The 18,073-nt window shown below is 40.7% G+C and overlaps 1 protein-coding gene across 2 annotated transcripts in view; it reads left to right on the top strand.

Moving 5' to 3' along the window:
* Positions 1 to 5,594, top strand: part of tmtc4 (transmembrane O-mannosyltransferase targeting cadherins 4) — a 71,349-nt gene extending 65,755 nt beyond the window's left edge. For both annotated transcript variants that reach the window (XM_082966925.1, XM_082966923.1), the window contains one exon: positions 4,818 to 5,594. In XM_082966925.1, coding sequence (XP_082823051.1) covers positions 4,818 to 4,915 — 98 coding nt within the window. In that variant the 3' untranslated portion in view covers positions 4,916 to 5,594. The remainder of the gene's footprint in view (positions 1 to 4,817) is intronic.
* The last annotated feature ends 12,479 nt before the right edge of the window (positions 5,595 to 18,073 follow it).

The following is an 18,073-nucleotide window of genomic DNA, read 5'->3' as shown; positions in this document are numbered from 1 at the left end:
AGAATTATTATTATATTATTATAATTATTATTTTATTAATCCTTAGCCCTTCTCTGAAGGCGTAGAAGGCCAATTGTTCCCCACTGTGTTTGGATTAGTAATAATTTGTAGAGTGGCTCTATTTTCCCTCAGCATGCATTTATTCTATCTGAATGTCTAAAGAATCCATATGTTCTTCTGAAATATGAACACAGAAATACTGGACATTTAGAACTCTTATGTTGGTGATTTGGTAAAATTACTATCATTGTCTTGAAATGGACTTGCATTTTTCTGGTCTCAATCTTGACTCGGTCTCGAACCCGTTGTCCCCCTCCCGGTCTCAGTCTTGACTTGGCCTCCTTCCCCATTCCGGTCGTCTTGACTCGAACTCGATTTGCTCCGGTATTGGTCTTGAATCTGTTTCGCTTTAGCTGGTGTCGAACACAACACTTTTCTCAGGAGCAATGAGCTACACTGAACAAAAATATAAACGCAACATGTAAAGTGTTGGTCCCATGTTTTATGAGCTGAAATAAAAGATCCCAGAAATGTTCCATACGCACAAGAAGTTTGTGTGTAATTTCTTTCACATCCCTGTTAGTGAGCATTTTATCCTTTGTCAAAATAATCAATCCACCTGACAGGTGTGGGATATCAAGAAGCTGATCATGATACAGGTGCACCCTGTATCAAAGCCTGTGAGGGTGACTGCAAGTTGAGGTTCACAACTTTACTCTTTAACCAACACAAGCAACAAAAAAATAAGGAAAAAAGTTGGCCTTGTGAAACCAGATGGTTTGCTAAGAAACAGAATGTGAGCTCGTGAGATCAGGCTGGTTAACCTGTTAGGGCTAGGGGGCAGTATTGACACGGCTGGATAAAAAACGTACCCGATTTAATCTGGTTACTACTCCTGCCCAGTAACTAGAATATGCATATAATTATTGGCTTTGGATAGAAAACACCCTAAAGTTTCTAAAACTGTTTGAATGGTGTCTGTGAGTATAACAGAACTCCTATGGCAGGCCAAAACCTGAGAAGATTTCAAGCAGGAAGTGGCCTGTCTGAGAAGTAGTGTTTCATCTTGGCTCTTTTTATTGAAGACTCAGGATCTGTGCAATAACGTGACACTTCCTACGTCTTCCATAGGGTCTCAGAGCCCGGGAAAAAGTTGAACGATATCGAGGCAGGCTCTGGCTGAAACACTTTATCGCTTTTGGCAAGTGGCCACTCAGAGTACTATGGGCTTAGGCGCATGCCCGCTTCGACCGAATGCTTTCTTTTCCTTTGTCTGTTTATCTAAACGCAGATTCCCGGTCGGAATATTATCGCTTTTTTATGAGAAAAATGGCATAAAAATTGATTTTAAACAGCGGTTGACATGCTTCGAAGTACGGTAATGGAATATTTAGAATTCTTTTGTCACGAATTGCGCCATGCTCGTCACCCTAATTTAGCCTTTAGGATAGTGTCTAGAACGCACGAACAAAACGCCGCTGTTTGGATATAACGATGGATTATTTTGGACCAAACCAACATTTGTTATTGAAGTAGAAGTCCTGGGAGTGCATTCTGATGAAGACAACAAAGGTAATAACATTTTTCTTATAGTAAATCTGACTTTGATGAGTGCTAAACCTGCTGGGTGTCTAAATAGCTAGCCCTGTGATGCCGGGCTATCTACTGAGAATATTGCAAAATGTGCTTTCACCGAAAAGCTATTTTAAAATCGGACATATCGAGTGCATAGAGGAGTTCTGTATCTATAATTCTTAAAATAATTGTTATGCTTTTTGTGAACGTTTATCGTGAGTAATTTAGTAAATTCACCAGCAGTGTTCGGTGGGAATGCTAGTCACATGCTAGTCACATGCTAATGTAAAAAGCTGGTTTTTGATATAAATATGAACTTCATTGAACAAAACATGCATGTATTGTATAACATAATGTCCTAGGGTTGTCATCTGATGAAGATCATCAAAGGTTAGTGCTACATTTAGCTGTGGTTTGGGTTTATGTGACATTATATGCTAGCTTGAAAAATGGGTGTCTGATTATTTCTGGCTGGGTACTCTGCTGACATAATCTAATGTTTTGCTTTTGTTGTAAAGCCTTTTTGAAATCGGACAGTGTGGTTAGAATAACGAGAGTCTTATCTTTAAAATGGTGTAAAATAGTCATATTTTTGAAAAATTTAAGTAATAGCATATCTAAGGATTTGAATAAGGCGCCACAGGATTCAACTGGCTGTAGCCCATAGAGGTTAAGGCCAGAACAAAGTTGTTCTACATGAGAAAATATGCCCTGAAGAAAAACGAAAATCATCAGGATAAAACTGGATTATTTTATAATTTCATAAAACAAATATCTCTCCTGATATCCAGCGTCTGGTAAAACTCGTAATTGCAACAAATTAACCCAGATAATTGATCCAGAATATTTCAATGACTCACTATTTAGATATACACAACACACGATTGGACTGAGCAGAAAGTCAAAACTCATAGTTTGTTCAATGTATATATTGAGTAAAAATAAATGCAACCTCTAATAATATGTTCCATGTTAGACAGATGAGAGTGATAGCGTTACCATCCCTGGGTTGAGGCAGAGCAGGAGCCTGTTCAGAGAAAACAGGGGAGCGGTTCCTGAATTTGTCCAATATGTTTGCCATTGCAGAAAGTTTTTGCTACAGTGTACCCTACTGAACACAACCCAGGGGTCCGTGTGAGTGACAGTCAGTTCTCCCCACTACCTGGGGGTCAGTCACAGGTCTATCCGTGTGTTGTTCAGGCAGATCAGAAGTCTATTTGAATACCTAACAATCATCTCACCTGTCCACCTGAGTTAGGGTTCCTATAAATGCCACCCTATTCCCCATATAGTCTTTACTCTAAAAACTCTAACTTTTGATTAGAGCCCTATGATTGGAAATAGGTGCCATTTGGGACACAGGCCTAGGGTCACACCATCTGCCCCCCTCGGTTAGTCAGAGTTTGGGTTACTAGAGTCAGAGATTCCTTTTGAAGACTTTTACTAATGTAGTCAGTAAGACGTCTGTTGTACTGATCCCCTGTCTAAAAGCCAAATGTCTCAAAAGGGTCTTCTCGGGGACTCAATTCACCACACACTGTTAGTTTTAGACCATGACACAATAAGCTATGCTGCTGCGGATATGAAATCACAGATGTGAGGTGCTAACAAAGGGTTTAGATTTTTTTTATGTAACCTTTATTTTGGGAGTCAGGCCTCTGTGTGTACAATGCCCTTTGACTGTTACTTGTAATGTGTGCATGTCAACAGTCCCCTTTTTGGCTTTGTTTATCCTCTTCCTATACTCATGGAGTCGTTGGATCTTCCTTTTACGACTTTGTGGAATAAATTTCCTGATTGCAAGCCGATGGGCACATTTTATGGCTTCAGTGAAATGTGGACATTCGTTGTATTCTTTGCTCTCACTCCACTCTTTCAATTGAGATATCATCTCTTTTACAGTTGGTACATGACTGTAGGAATCAGCTATAGTATTGTTGTCTGCTTCAAGGCGTTCATTTTCAGCTCTAGGCTGAAGCCCAAAGGGGGGGCGCTGCATCATTCATGGGGGATGACATTTTTACATTTGCCTTGTTTAGTCTGAAACATCCCGTCTAGTTCTTGCTATCCCTGTAAAAATAAATATTTTATTTTAACACGCACACATATAGACGCAAACACGCATGTAATACTTGAAGGGGGTATAGCATTCACAACACCTTTGCTTGACTAGTCATTAGTGGGCACTTTGATAGATTTTTTTTTACCCTGCTATGCAATCAAACTCCCAACATTTGTTTCAACATGGCTTTGCTTAAAGATATTGTAAGTAGCAGGTGCTCTAGAAGCTAACACTAGTCACATGTCTATCTAAGTTTCTGTGTTTCATCTGTGTGGCCTGGTTCCTGAGGCCATGTGGAACTCATCCTCAGTGAACCCTCTCCTCTTTCATTTCTGACCCCCATGTTATCTCAGCTGTGAGGAGCACAGTGCATTTGTGTGTCTAGAACAGGCATTGTAAAACTTTGTTTAGTTTGGCTAGCCCTCGGGAGTAGACCTGGGTTCAAATAGTATTTGAAATCTTTCAAATAGAATATTACTTTATAATCACTTTGGGATTATATACTATTCTACCCTTTATCTGTGCTTGATTGAGCTTGTCTAGCTCAATGTAACCAATGGGATAGTCTAACGTACGAACCTCGCCTATCTGCCAGTTACACTCCAGCCATGCTCAAGCAAACACTCAAAGTATTTGGATGATTTCAAATATTATTTCAACCCAGGTCCGCTTGGGAGTGCCATTGGTTCCCATACTGGAATCGTGCTGCTTATTGCATTCTTGCACAATACTCTATATTATTTTACTCTGGAGGAAAAAATAATAGTTCAATCGTTGTTTACTGTCTGTGAGGTGCATTGGCAGATAGGGTTCGGTCATTCAAATGGTTTGTGTTACTGTGTTTATTTTGACTAACATCTCTCTGTTCTTTTCCTAACTGGGGTGGGATCAGGACCCTTCACCTCTCCTCCATCCCTCGTTTCCTCCCTCCTCTTCCCATCCTCTGTAGTTTTAATGTAAGAAAGGTGTTTGACCACAGAACTTTTAAAAAATCTTACATCTTCAGATTTTACCACCTAAAAGAGCAAAAAAATATGGCCATCATTTTAGGAAATTTTTCACCCATATTCTTTTTTAATCAACATTTGTTGACACTTTCTTACACAGACATTATGTTACATGTATAGTAAATAATGGTCATACTGTGTGAGACATCAGCATTCTTCCCCCTTTTCCCCAGAAAGGTGTTTGGCAATGAACGTTTTTCTGAAGTGTCCACCGAGGCGACCAGGGGTCAGCCGAGACAGCAAGTCAGCATCGACAGCCATCGCTGGATGAAAACATAGAGGCTTCAAAGAGACGTGATGAGATCCCTCACAGCTACACACACAAACACACACAGTATCATACATGGTCTCTTTCGCTCACACACACACACACACACACACACACACACACACACACACACACACACACACACACACACACACACACACAAGTCACACACACACTCTCTCAGACATAGTCTCACTCTCTCCCTCCCACACACTTCGGCTTCTCTGAAAGGACACTGCCGAGGGAAGTGCTGACCCGGACGTGAAACATCAGTCAACAACTGTATACTCTGGGTTCAAAGGTCAACACACAATTTTTTCACCTGCCTCCCTCGGCTCGCAGGAAACTTTTGAAGCGCTGGTGGCGGAGCTGGTGTGTCTCTCCTTAAAGGGCCGCAACATTTCTTTACACATGCAGTACAATACACGTGTTGTGACTGAAAGCAGCCCCTTTGATGTTGATGTTACTGATACACTCACCAGGGGGCGACACGACACCTGATCTGGATGGTTTTTACCATCAATGGCAGTCTTCGATAAGTATCACCTTCTTGTACATACACCACTAGTATCCACTAATGAAATGTCACCCTTGTTGTGTAACTGTTTTTTTATTTGCTCTGCTTTGATGTAAAGACACAATGTTGGAGATGTTTGAAATTACAATAAATAGCTTACACACACACACGGCATCCCATTGAAGATCAAACCCGTGCTTCTCATTGGATAACATCTTGCTAAGGTCACTTAGTTCAGTCAGACCCGCTATGGATATCCTGAAACTAAAACGAGATGAAATAGTTGATCAGTTGGTGGTTTCACAAACCTAAAGATTTTTGAGGGCACTGAGTTTCCATCGGAGCTCCCAGAACTGAATGGAACTGAGTGAAACTGTCGGAACAGTCGGCTACCGGGTATGCTCTACTACATCCTGGTCTCTCTTCTGACAGTCTTCTGTTTCATAGTTTTTTATCTCATCCTAGGCCTGAAGGTGGATGTTGATCCATATTGTTCTGGCTGGCTGGATACCACATACACTACACTCATCAGTAGGGAGCGGACATTTTGATCATAATAACCTTATATTATCATAAAAAGTTTGTTGGGATGAATCCCCCCCAAAACTTGGTCTTCATTAGTTATTCTGACTGACAAGAACCTGGTGTCCTAGGGAGTGACATTAAAAAAAGATGGGTTGCCTACCGGTGCTTTAAGAAAACTTCTCATACTGGATAACCTTTTTCACTTCACACTTCTTATCTGCAAAATCACCCTGACACAATTAATGAAATATTGAATTAAATACTGGTACACTATATATATACAAAAGTATGTAGACACCCATTCAAATGAGTGGATTTGGCTATTTCAGCCACACCCGTTGCTGACAGGTGTATGAAATCGAGCACACAGCCATGCAATCTCCATAGACAAACATTGTCAGTAGAATGGCCTTACTGAAGAGCTCAGAGACATTCATTGTGGCACCGTCATAGGATGCCGCCTTTCCAACAAGTCAGTTCGTCCCAGTGAAGGGAAATCTTAATGCTACAGCATATGACATTTTAGACGATTCTGTGATTCCAACTTTGTGGCAACAGTTTGGGGAAGGCCCTTTCCTGTTTCAGCATGACAATGCAACCATTTTGTTTACTTTCCACAGCTAGAAAACCAAATAATGTCGCTCAAATAGAAGGAGGAATTAACAAATAGTCACTGACAACAACCAAAACAAAACAGGTTGGGTTTTAGGAGGAGGTGTCCACTGAAAGTTGACTATCAACAACAACTGGAACCTAAAAGACACTCACCATGAGCCCCCACTAAATTTGCCCACTAAGAGGCAAACAAAAGAAAAACCCACACCAAACTTAAAGACAGGAAGCAAACCAAAAAGGTAGAGCAAAACGAAATCAGGAAAATCAGATAAATGATTGTTTGTCTAGAAATCAACATGGGGCACACCAACTAAAGGTGTTAACCCTCCGGATCTATCAAAACAACTGGAGCACAGGGCCAGCCACTCTTAAATAGCGTCTGGGCCAGCACAGGTGAAACACCTTACCACTAAGCAGATGGACAAACCTGCACAGGTATAACATACTGACTAACGAAAGGTTTCACCAATCGGTGCACCGAACGTGCTAAAGTGCTATGCGTGCTATCCAACCTCAAAACATGAATAGAAAACCAAAACCTGTAACACCTTCCCCCTTAAGACAACAAATATATCCTATATTTGCTCACCATCAACAGAAATGTTGCTCACCACCAACAGAAAACAACATTCGTTTCACAACATAATCAACTTAAATGCATCGCTACTTAGAATGTGTTGCCCCCACTGGCTGTAAACAATACAGTCCAAAGAGAGCAACTTTTTTTTTTTTTTACAATCTTTTTCTTATAATTTTTTTTTTATTTCTTTTTTTTAGCCGCCTAAAACTGAAGTTTGAGAAACAGGGGTAAAATAAAGTATTTTTCTAATGCTCTCATCCCCCTGGAACAAGCGCAACCAAAACAATACTCATCTCCAACACGTAAAATGTGCAATCAAAATAAATTGTGAGCCAGGGCTAAACACAAAACACAAATCTTTTTGACTGACCATCCTTGAAAGACATTCAGCAACCAAGTTGTCCTTACCACGGACATGTCTGATTTCAACGGGAACTCCTGCAATATCCGTAGTAACTTTCCTCTTGTGATTTTCCTCAGTAGAGAAGTCCATACAGTAAGCAAGGTCCATACAGAAATGGTTTGTCGAGATCGGTATGGAAGAACTTGATTGGCCTGCACAGAGCCCTGACCTCAACCCCATCGAGCACCTTAGGAATTAATTGGAATGCTGACTGCGAGCCAGGCCTAATCGCCCAACGTCAGTGCTCGACCTCACTAATGGTCTTGTGGCTGAATGTTCCAACATCTAGTGGAAAGCCTTCCCAGAAGAATGGAGGCTGTTATAACAGCAAAGTAGGGACCAACTCCATATTACAGTTTTTCTCCATTGGTTTGGCTCATTTCTTGAAACAGAAATTACATTCTCAAAACTACATGGACAAACCTCCAAACCACTTGGCAATTGTTCACAACAGAATTGAATTTCTCATTCATTTCATCAAATTGCAAATGTCTAAGTACATGTCTCAATGTCTCAGTACATCTTTGCAAATGATTAAGTACATGTAGCCTACATTTAGCACAATTTCCAAGTGAATAGATCTTATCGATCTAAACTGATTGTTGATTGTCAGTCTAATGGTTGTTCGCTCTAAAACGTGTCAGCGTCATTTCATTGTATAAGTCATCACATGCACAATAGTCTGTTCAATTGTCAAAATTAGTCAAGAACATAATACCATGAATACCATATATGAATCCCTTGGAACATTTGATAAATTTATTACAGCAATTGACAGTCAGGTGAAACTAGAACTTGACTAACGAAGGAGTTTCACACATCTCAGATGACCAATCAAACAGTATGTTTAGTTACCTGACAGGTGCTGTCCATGACTGTGAATGCTGCCAAACATGTATGTAAAGAGCTTGACCATGCAGGACCAGTACAATTTCTGAACATGGAGGCACCTGGCCAAGTACATGAACAAGGGCAACTGCCTGCTCGAGGAAGAGGAAGAGGAAGAAGAAGAGGAGGAGGAGTAAGGGTGCGTGGTGGTGGAATAGGGGGAAGAGGCCGAGGAGCACGAAGACACCATGCTGTCCCGGATGAAATTCGGGCCACAATTATAGACCATGTCATCAACCATGGCCTCACAATGGCGGAGGCAGGTCGCCGAGTGCAGCCTAATGTGCCTCGCTCAACAGTCTCCTCCATCATCCAAACCTTTCGCAGGGAAAACAGGTATGTAGTCAGTCAATTATGGAATTATATGTTGTATAGGACAGGAGACTGTGCATACAGCAAGAAATATATTTATTTACACTTACCTATTCATTTAGTGTGTGTGTGTGTGTGTGGTGTGTGTGTGTGTGGGGATAGGCCTACAGTAATATCTTACCTCAATGGGATGTTATGATACTAAAAATGACAAGAAAAACATTGGAGAAAATAAACTATGGAATAGTTTATTTTCTACAGTATTGATGATACAGTTTACAGTAGTATTCCAGTCACTGTGCAGTGATGCATTAGAATTGTGGTAAAGTTACTGTAAGTAAAACAACAATACAATTACATAGGTAACTCATTCTGAAAGGAATACATAAGGTATACATTACGAATGGAGTGTTGTCCTTTGACTTCTATATCTAGGATTGGACGACAACCTTGCACGGGTGGTAGAGGAAAACTTCTCAATGAACAACAAGTACCAGAGATCTGTAACATGGTGATGGCAAATAATGCCATCACATTGAGACAGATCCGTGCTGCAATCCTACAAGACAATGCCATATTCCAAAATGTCAACTCTATAAGCAACTCCACAATAGACCGGATATTGAAGAAGCATCAGATGACAATGAAGCAAATTTACAGGGTACCATTTGAGAGGAACTCTGATAGAGTGAAAGAGCTGCGGTACCAGTATGTACATGTAAGTCAGTTACTGGTTGTCCATCATTATAACCTTTTTACAATTAAGCAGTGGTTTCCAAACTTTTTTGGCTGCAGTACCCACTTTACCTGATTTGTGTATCCAGGTAATCCAGGTATGGAAGTATTTGATTTATCTGACTTCAACATTTTGCCTAAAAACTGCAGCTTACTGTATGCAATTATCATTATAATCCTTATTTTGAAGAATATAACATACAATAAGAAAAGGGGTCAAAGAGCTGCAATTAGTGCCTCCCATGTAAATCTATCTAATACTGTGGGTTTTACTGTAACATTTCAGTAAGTCTAGTCATTGATGATTTCCCCCCTCCCCTTTCTGTCAAATACCCCCTGTAGTACCTCTGCATAGGGGTACATGTACCCCAGGTTTGGAACCACTGGAGTAGTGGCCAGTAGTATATTGAACTTGTGGAGAACATAGAACATTCCTATGTAATTGTCTGTAACTGTAGTGTATGACTCTTCTGTATGACTGATTTTATGTTTTCTTTTTTTACGCTATTGTAGAGAATAATGGCATTGGAAGGAAACGAGATCCATCACATCCTCGTGTTTGTGGATGAAGCTGGCTTCAACCTGGCCAAGGGCCGAAGACGTGGCCATAATATTATTGGCCACCGGGCCACGGTGGATGTCCCAGGCCAGCGAGGGGGCAATATAACTATGTGTGCTGCCATATCTGAGAATGGTGTGGCCACTCACATCCCCAGTCTTGGCCCATACAATACACAGAAGCTCCTCATCTTCTTGGACCGCCTTCATTTTGATTTGATCCCTGAAAATGAGAGAGGTCTCGTAGGGCCTCACCTACCACAATATGTCATTGTATGGGACAATGTGAATTTCCACCGTGGCCCGCTCATCGGGGCCTGGTTCACTAGTATTTCTCCGCTTGGAGGTGGAGAGTGTATGAGCATCGGGCTCAAGATCAGAGGTCCCTGCTCCATGCAATGGATGCTGCGTGTGAGGATATTACAGGACATCAGTGTAGAGGATGGTTGCGACATGCACGCCGTTTCTTCCCTCGTTGCATTGCAAGGGAGAATATACGCTGTGATGTGGAAGAGAATCTGTGGCCAGACAGACAGCAACGTGTGGATGGCCAGGAGGGTGAGGATGGTGGCCAGGAGAGGGAGGGTGAGGACAGCGACCAGTGAAGAACTGTTAGTTGTGAAACTCCAGCTTTATTTACAGCACTGTAGGCTGCATATAATTTTCATTGTTTTTTGTTTGTGTGTTTATATTACAGTATATTATGCTGTATACATTTTCTTTTTACTCTGATGTATGGAAGTTACTTTATGTGTGTGAATGATAATGGTTACAATTTCCTTGGCAGTATGAGTGCAATGTGTGATGTCAAACCTTGGAGGCTACTCTTACCCTAAAATCCTATTTCTTTTTTTCAGTTTTATACACAATTGTATTCTGTTAGCTGGACAAAAAACAGTACAGTAACCATTGTCAATGAAGGACTGGGCTAAGACTGAAAGGTGGACATGAGGGATATTTCAATGGTCCTCTGCCATAGTGACAAAACATCTAAACATTTTGACTTGCGGTGCTTACACAATGCCAAAGGGACGAAGCATTTTGGGGGCACTGACTGTTTAAATGAGAATGAAATTTAGAGTGTTGAGAACGTCCGGTCTGTTTCAAGAAATGAGCCAAAGCAATTGAGAAGGATCTTTGCCATTTTCGTGGCACTGACTCTTTATATGGGAAAGGAATTTAGTTTAGAAGCATGAGTGAACAGTTTTAGGAGAGATATGAGCTTTTGCAAGTGAGCTATAGTGTTGTGCTGAACTGTAAGACTGTTTTGCCAAATGATCTTAGAGTTTTGAGAATGTAATTTCTGTTTCAAGAAATGAGCCAAACCAATGGAGAAAAACTGTAATGCCCATGATTTTGGAATGAGATGTTTGACGAGCAGGTGTCCACATACGTTTGGTCATGTCGTGTATTTTCCTAAAGCTTAGACTGAATGAGATGTGATGCCTGGAGATGTGCAGTTTTGCCAAATCTTAACTAATGATATGTGGAGGTAACTCGTCTGTAAATCATGCCATGATGTCAAAAAAGCACTACACTCACGTTATGACCGCAGATCTCAAGAAGTAATTGGCACTGTAGGCTAATTGTTGGCCACATACTGTACATACAGATGTACTTGCTTGATTTGATGACTCTTGTCGCATAGAATTTTCCTGCACAGCAGGAAATGCTGTCTTTGAGTGTTTTCGAGTGTATTCAAGGTTTAAAAATGCTTCTAAAGTTTGTAATTTCCACTTTAAAATTCCAGATTTGATTTATCCTAACAAAAATGTAACAACCCCTACAGAAATGTCCACTAATTATAATCCACATAATAATTCAGATTTTCTGTTGATGCAGGATTATTTTCCTGCTGTGAGAAACTGGTCAATTAATTATTCCTGTGGAATAACTTTCAAGCTCCATCATGGTTGCATGTTCATTAGAACACTCCTGCCCCACCTCTAACCTACCCCCATCATCTGAGAGAGGTCTTCTCGGTCTTGTGACAAACTTCTTATCAATCTGACAGGACGTGATCTGTGTTAGCCCCATGTCACACCCCCCTCTCATCCCTCCCGTCCCCCCCAACCACAACAACCCTAATGGGCTCTGATGGACACCTCCGTCTCCTCTGTCTAATTGATGTAAAGTGCATCAAGGCATCAACTTCAACCAACGGTATCTCTCCCATCCCGACACTTTCCCCCTTCTCTAACACCAGAGGTCAGGAGTCATGTTCACTGTGGGATCATTAAACTGGCAGTCCTTATTAGGTAACAGTTTGTCACAATCCTACCTCCGCCTCAGCATACTTCCATCCCTTTAATGTCACATTCCTTCCATCCCTCTGCCCCTTCTATCTGTCCAACCCTCCGCAAATTCTATCCCTTCACCCCTCTTAGGTATCCCGGGTGTCCACTACTGGTGATTAATCATTAGAGATGGGCGATAAAATGTCCAGAGAAGCCAAATTCTGATTCATTCATTCTTTGTTCGGATCACCATTAGCTGATGCCTTAGCGACAGAGAAACTGGACGCTAGTCTTTGTGAAGTCTTGATATTACCCAGGGCTCTGCTGCGATGATCTAATGGACATACAGTATGTTGGTCCATTGCAAATTTGACCTCCATTACCCAGTCTGGAACTGGAATCATTGCCAAGATTGATTCACATTTATGTAGCGCTGCCCAGGTGATGTGAGAGTACTGTAAGATACACTCTGTTATTATCTGCAGAGAAAACAATGAATTGCAAATATTTAATATCATAGTCACTAATGCTTGTGTAGTAAAAAACGGAACATTTGGTGTTACTGTATGGAAATAGAGAAAACGTTATTTTTTGAGGCCATGGAGAAACCGGGAGAAAAGGGAAGGGTGGTATCATTTTCAGCAGGAGCCCTCTGAGGCTTGTTTTGCAAAACAAAGCGAAGCAGCTAGACCCCTTATTGAAAAATATAGTGCAGTGAGACGGAAATGTATTAACTGGCACCAGTTAATGTGTGCATTATTCATTTTGGGTGAGCATGAAAAATGATCTAAAGAGGTCTGAAATTGCAGACGTGCAGGCTGACTGCACAGTGACTGGGCTCGCTGGTTCGTTTCATCTCTTTGGAAGTGGGGTGGAAAGAGGGAGGGATGGATGAAGGGATGGATGGATGGGCAGAGTGTTGGAGGGATGGAGGGACAGAAGGATGCCGGGACAGAAGGATAAAAGGTTGGGAGAGGAGGAAGTAGAGAACGATAGAGGGATGGAGGGGAGGAGTGCTCATCCCTCTCTGGACAGGGCTTTACAGTAACAGCTGTGCTCCTCTCACGAGGGGGCGTCGGCAGGGCTGTGAGAGGGGCCGGGCTGGACAGATGGACGGACACCAGAGCCTGGGACCACCACTGTTATTAAAAATACAATATCTGCTGCTGCTGGACCGGCCTGTGTGTGTCTGTGTGTGTGTATGTCTGTCTCTTTCTACCCCCCCCCCCCCCCCCATTTGTCTCTCACTCTCTCTTCATTTTTCAAACCCCTCTCCCTCTCCAGCCTTCTACTTTCTAACTCCCTCTCTGTTCTCTTCTTCCTTCTCTCCCTCTCTCCCCGGCACTTCTAGGAGGTGGCTGGGGCAGGGAAACTGTGCCAGTGGCATATGGCTTTTCACTGCGCTAAACATCCATACAAAAGACAGACCCATCAGTCATCGCTTTGGCCCGATGAGGGAAGCGAGCCGCTCTCTGATGAACGGTGTTACCGACTTACCTGCTGCTAAAACATTACCCCAGAAACACCTGCTTTCCCACAAGCCCACCTAATATTAAAATCTGCACAGCCTGTGAAAAGTTAATACCAGGCCCTCATGAGTACACATTGTGTACACTAGGTTATACCAAATAACCCTCGGCTAGGAACCCCAGGTTAAGCCTTCACAGGCCAATTAATGCACAGCATCTGCTGGATCCTATACAGTGGAAACACGTTAAAGAAACACCTTTGAGAAACATGCCAAAGGGACACTCTAAAGAACTTCCCAACCATTTAAAGCAATCAAAGTGGACGGAGAGGTAGCAAGCTAATTTCCAAGGTAAAGCAATTGCTTCTCCTAGATTAGACCCAAATGAAGCTATTCTTTCTCTGGTCTCTAGGATTCTTTCTCTGGTTCTATGGGTGGAAACAGAAATCGCAGGGTTCTTTGTTCTTGGTCTCGAAGCCTGGCGTTCTTCTGCCAAATTTAACAGAAGGCTTGGAGGGGTAGCGGGGGCCTAACCCAACCCGGTATCACCTTCTGCTACGGAGCGCCGAGCAGCAGAGGGACAATCAGCCTTGAACCCTGCTGTCTGACACACAAAGTGAAAAGACTCTAATTGGGCAAGGTTTTTATTAAACATTTTTACACTCACATTTTTTTACGGCAGGATTGCTGGATTATGAAAAAGCAATTAGACCTCGGAGCTACGACTTTAATTTGTTTTTCATCAATCTCTTTCTCTCTCCCGCTCTTTCTCTCTGAAAAAAACTAACACTTCACTTGAGTGAGGATCAATTTATGTTTTTTATAGGATTCTTTTAGGACTGTATTATTGATTTGACTGTAGATATTTAACATTTTTGGGTAGGCCTACTGTGTCATACCTTTTACAAATGTATATAATTTAGTAGGCTTTTCTGGCTTGGATGCAAAAATAATAACTGTATACATTGCATAGATAAACATGTCTGCACATGTGTAAAACAACAAAAGGTGTTTATGAAAATTGACTGAGTATTTCGCAAATTAATTGGACTATTAAACATGACGAAAAACTGTCAATGTTGTAGATAGAATCAGTTTGAGAGCCTGAGGGCCTGTAGTTTTTCAATTGAACCTGTAGGGGCAGTGCTGCCCAACAAAAACTACATCCCTAAAATCTCTAGTGTTCAACTGGGAGGGAAAGAGATTTAACACATTTTGTGAAGAAACGTGAATAAAAAAAATGCACAAATACTACCACAAATTAAATAAAATGAATTACCATGAACAAATGTCAGGGAGTGGGTCAGACAGTATTATGTATAATTGTAATAAATAATGAATATGCAAACTTTAATTAAACATCTTTGCATTGAAAACAAAATGTTAACACACATGAAATGAAAACATAGACAGATTTTTTACAAAACAAATACTCAATAGGTACATTTTATCAGATATTTATATTAAAAAGTATTCTCAAAAAAAGTGATTATATTCTCAGTAGTATTATTAATTTCCACAACAACAACTGATTTAAAAAACAACTGATTTAAACAATACATGTTTTAAAAAGTGCAAAATAATTTTGCCAATTAACATTTGAAATGTGTTGCATTACAGATACCTTGGCAAACATATTTACAGTACTCAGTAAAAGAAACGGAAACAAATGTATGATAAAAGGTATCAAAACAAATACCTCGACCTCAGAATTCCTAACCAAAGAACCATTGCCTTTTTCTCTGCTCAAATACAGTGGCTAATTTCTTAAACAATTCAAAATAGATTGAATTAACGTCTCAGTCTTTGTGTTTTAATTACTAAGATAACTAATCATGGAAATGAGCATCATCCATGATTTTGCATTGAAGAGCAGAATCAAAATCTAATTTTCTAAACAACTGTCTTTCCCCTCAGCATCTGTTGGTAATAGCATACAACTGTTAGCGTCCTAGAAAATTAGCCAATTCATTTTCAAATAGACGCTATAGACCATAGAAAAGCCAGGAGGCTTCTAGTAAATCTTAGAATACACTGCCAAGAAATGATCCAGAACTAAACGGAAACTTTATCACACGTTATTTTTGGGAGGAATCTGAAGCTTTGAAAGTAACAAATACAAACATAATTATTCCCTTATCATTTTTATTAGCAATTATTCCAAACATCTACTTTACTTTGTTTACACATATAGTTCGAATATATGGTTAAAGAAAAAAGTAAAGCAAAAAATGTACAAACATGAAAAATAAATATTGGTCTCATAAAAATGTTTCATTCTATGTACCTAATCTCACCGTTTTATTATCAGTCTTGAGAGCGGCGCTCTCACTTGTTGACCATAAACCTATGCAATGGTTTGTTTATTTCCCCTCACAGTTCATTTGTTAATTTCCCCAGTAATAACCACAACAGATTTATCCCAATTGCACAGCAAGAATTGTTAGCGAAGCGTTTAACAATCTCATAACTGTGAATGTTCCACTCGGCAGAGTCCATACATTGTGAATTAGGACTGTTAATATACTCCGAGTAGAGAGTGCATTGAGTGGGACAGTGGTGGGTGTAACCACACATTCGCACGCACACACACACACATTGAGAAATTGCAGACCCTGTCACCCCTTTTGTGCTGTTGGGTAGGCTTCGCGTCCACTTTTGTTTTCCCACTCAACAAAAAGTGATCAACTATCACCCCATGGACGGTGAGATGTCAACATGAAATACCTTCATTTGCATCAGCTTTACAAACTCCCAGTCACTCTCTTTATGCCAGCCACCCACCAGAGTCTCCATAAAATTCACTTTAGCCACGGGGGTCCCGAGACCTTGCTAAATACTGCCCCAATACTGCTGTCAACAGCCTGTCAATCTGATGAAAAATCCTTCTGATTAAAAATAGCTTCACTCAGTCTGCCTTAACAAAGGCCTAAAATTCACTGAATTATTTCTTACATGTGTTTTGCAGCACCTGAACTAAAGTCTTTAGTGAATGAATACTGCACTAATAGAAAAAAGGGTTCCAAAAGGGTTCTTCCGCTGTCCCCATAGGATAACCCTTTTTGGTTCCAGATAAAACCTTTTTGAGTTCAATGTGGAAAGGGTTCTACATGGAACCCAAAAGGGTTCTACCTGGAACCAAAAATGGTTCTCTTATGGGATCATCTGAAGAACCCTTTTAGGTTCTAGATAGCACAGGTGTGGGAGTACTGAAAACATTTATGTTTAATTTATACTCCTTGGATAATATTGTTTCATTATAAAACAACATGTTTGCACTTGGTTACATTTTGTACATTTTAGCAATATATTTTTTTAGCTGAAATTATTATTAAAGAACTGTGATACATTTTATGAGCAATAAGCAGCAACATGAGTAAATGATATACATTCATCATACATAGGTTTTTGCTATAATCAGAAAAAAATCCTCAATCTTAGGCTCAGTTTTACAACCACTGTTTTTACCGTCCATGAAGTTATCAACAAGAGAAAGGTTGAATAAAAAGTATCCTTTTGGAAGAAAATCCTGGTGGTGGCATTCAAATCAAATGGCTAAGAGCATCTGAGCAACCAATACAGGCCAGACAAGTATTTGGTATTGTATTAGGAAGCCCATTAGCTGTTGTAATAGCAGCAGCACATTTTTCTGGGGTCCTCACAAAACATGAAACATGACAAAATACAGAACACTAATAGTCAAAAACAGCCCAATGACAGAACTACATACATTTAAAACAAGAACAATGTATCTAAAAGGTTATGCACTGACTCAAGACAGACAGACAGACAGACAGACAGACAGACAGACAGACAGACAGACAGACAGACAGACAGACAGACAGACAGACAGACAGACAGACAGACAGACAGACAGACAGACAGACAGACAGACAGACAGACAGACAGACAGACAGACAGACAGACAGACAGACAGACAGACAGACAGACAGACAGACAGACAGACTAAGTCGCTTTGGATAAAAGCTTCTGCTAAATGGCTTATATCATTACAGACAGGACAGGACATTATAGCCACTCTCTGAGTTGATACACAATGTAATAATAGTCAATGTTCAGAATCTAATGTCTGTTTGCCTGCTTGCCTGCCTGTCCGTCCACCCGTCCATCCGTCTAACTTGCTGTATATGGCCCTGCCCCGGTCTAAATCACAGACATTTCGGCTGAAGAGGAAGGATTTAACTTAGAGTCCTTTCAACGTGGTCAATGTGTTTTTTTTAATTAAATCCATACAATTAACACTGACAAGCATAGGTCACAGAGTGCACCGCGCCTCTCTTTAAATGGTCCTCCGCCACTCAA

This window comes from Salmo salar, chromosome 21, assembly GCF_965601325.2.
Source record: "Salmo salar chromosome 21, fSalSal1, whole genome shotgun sequence".
In the NCBI taxonomy this organism is placed as follows: domain Eukaryota; kingdom Metazoa; phylum Chordata; class Actinopteri; order Salmoniformes; family Salmonidae; genus Salmo; species Salmo salar.
The sequence above is the reverse complement of the archived record's forward strand: the minus strand, read 5'-3'. Positions and strand labels throughout refer to the sequence as shown.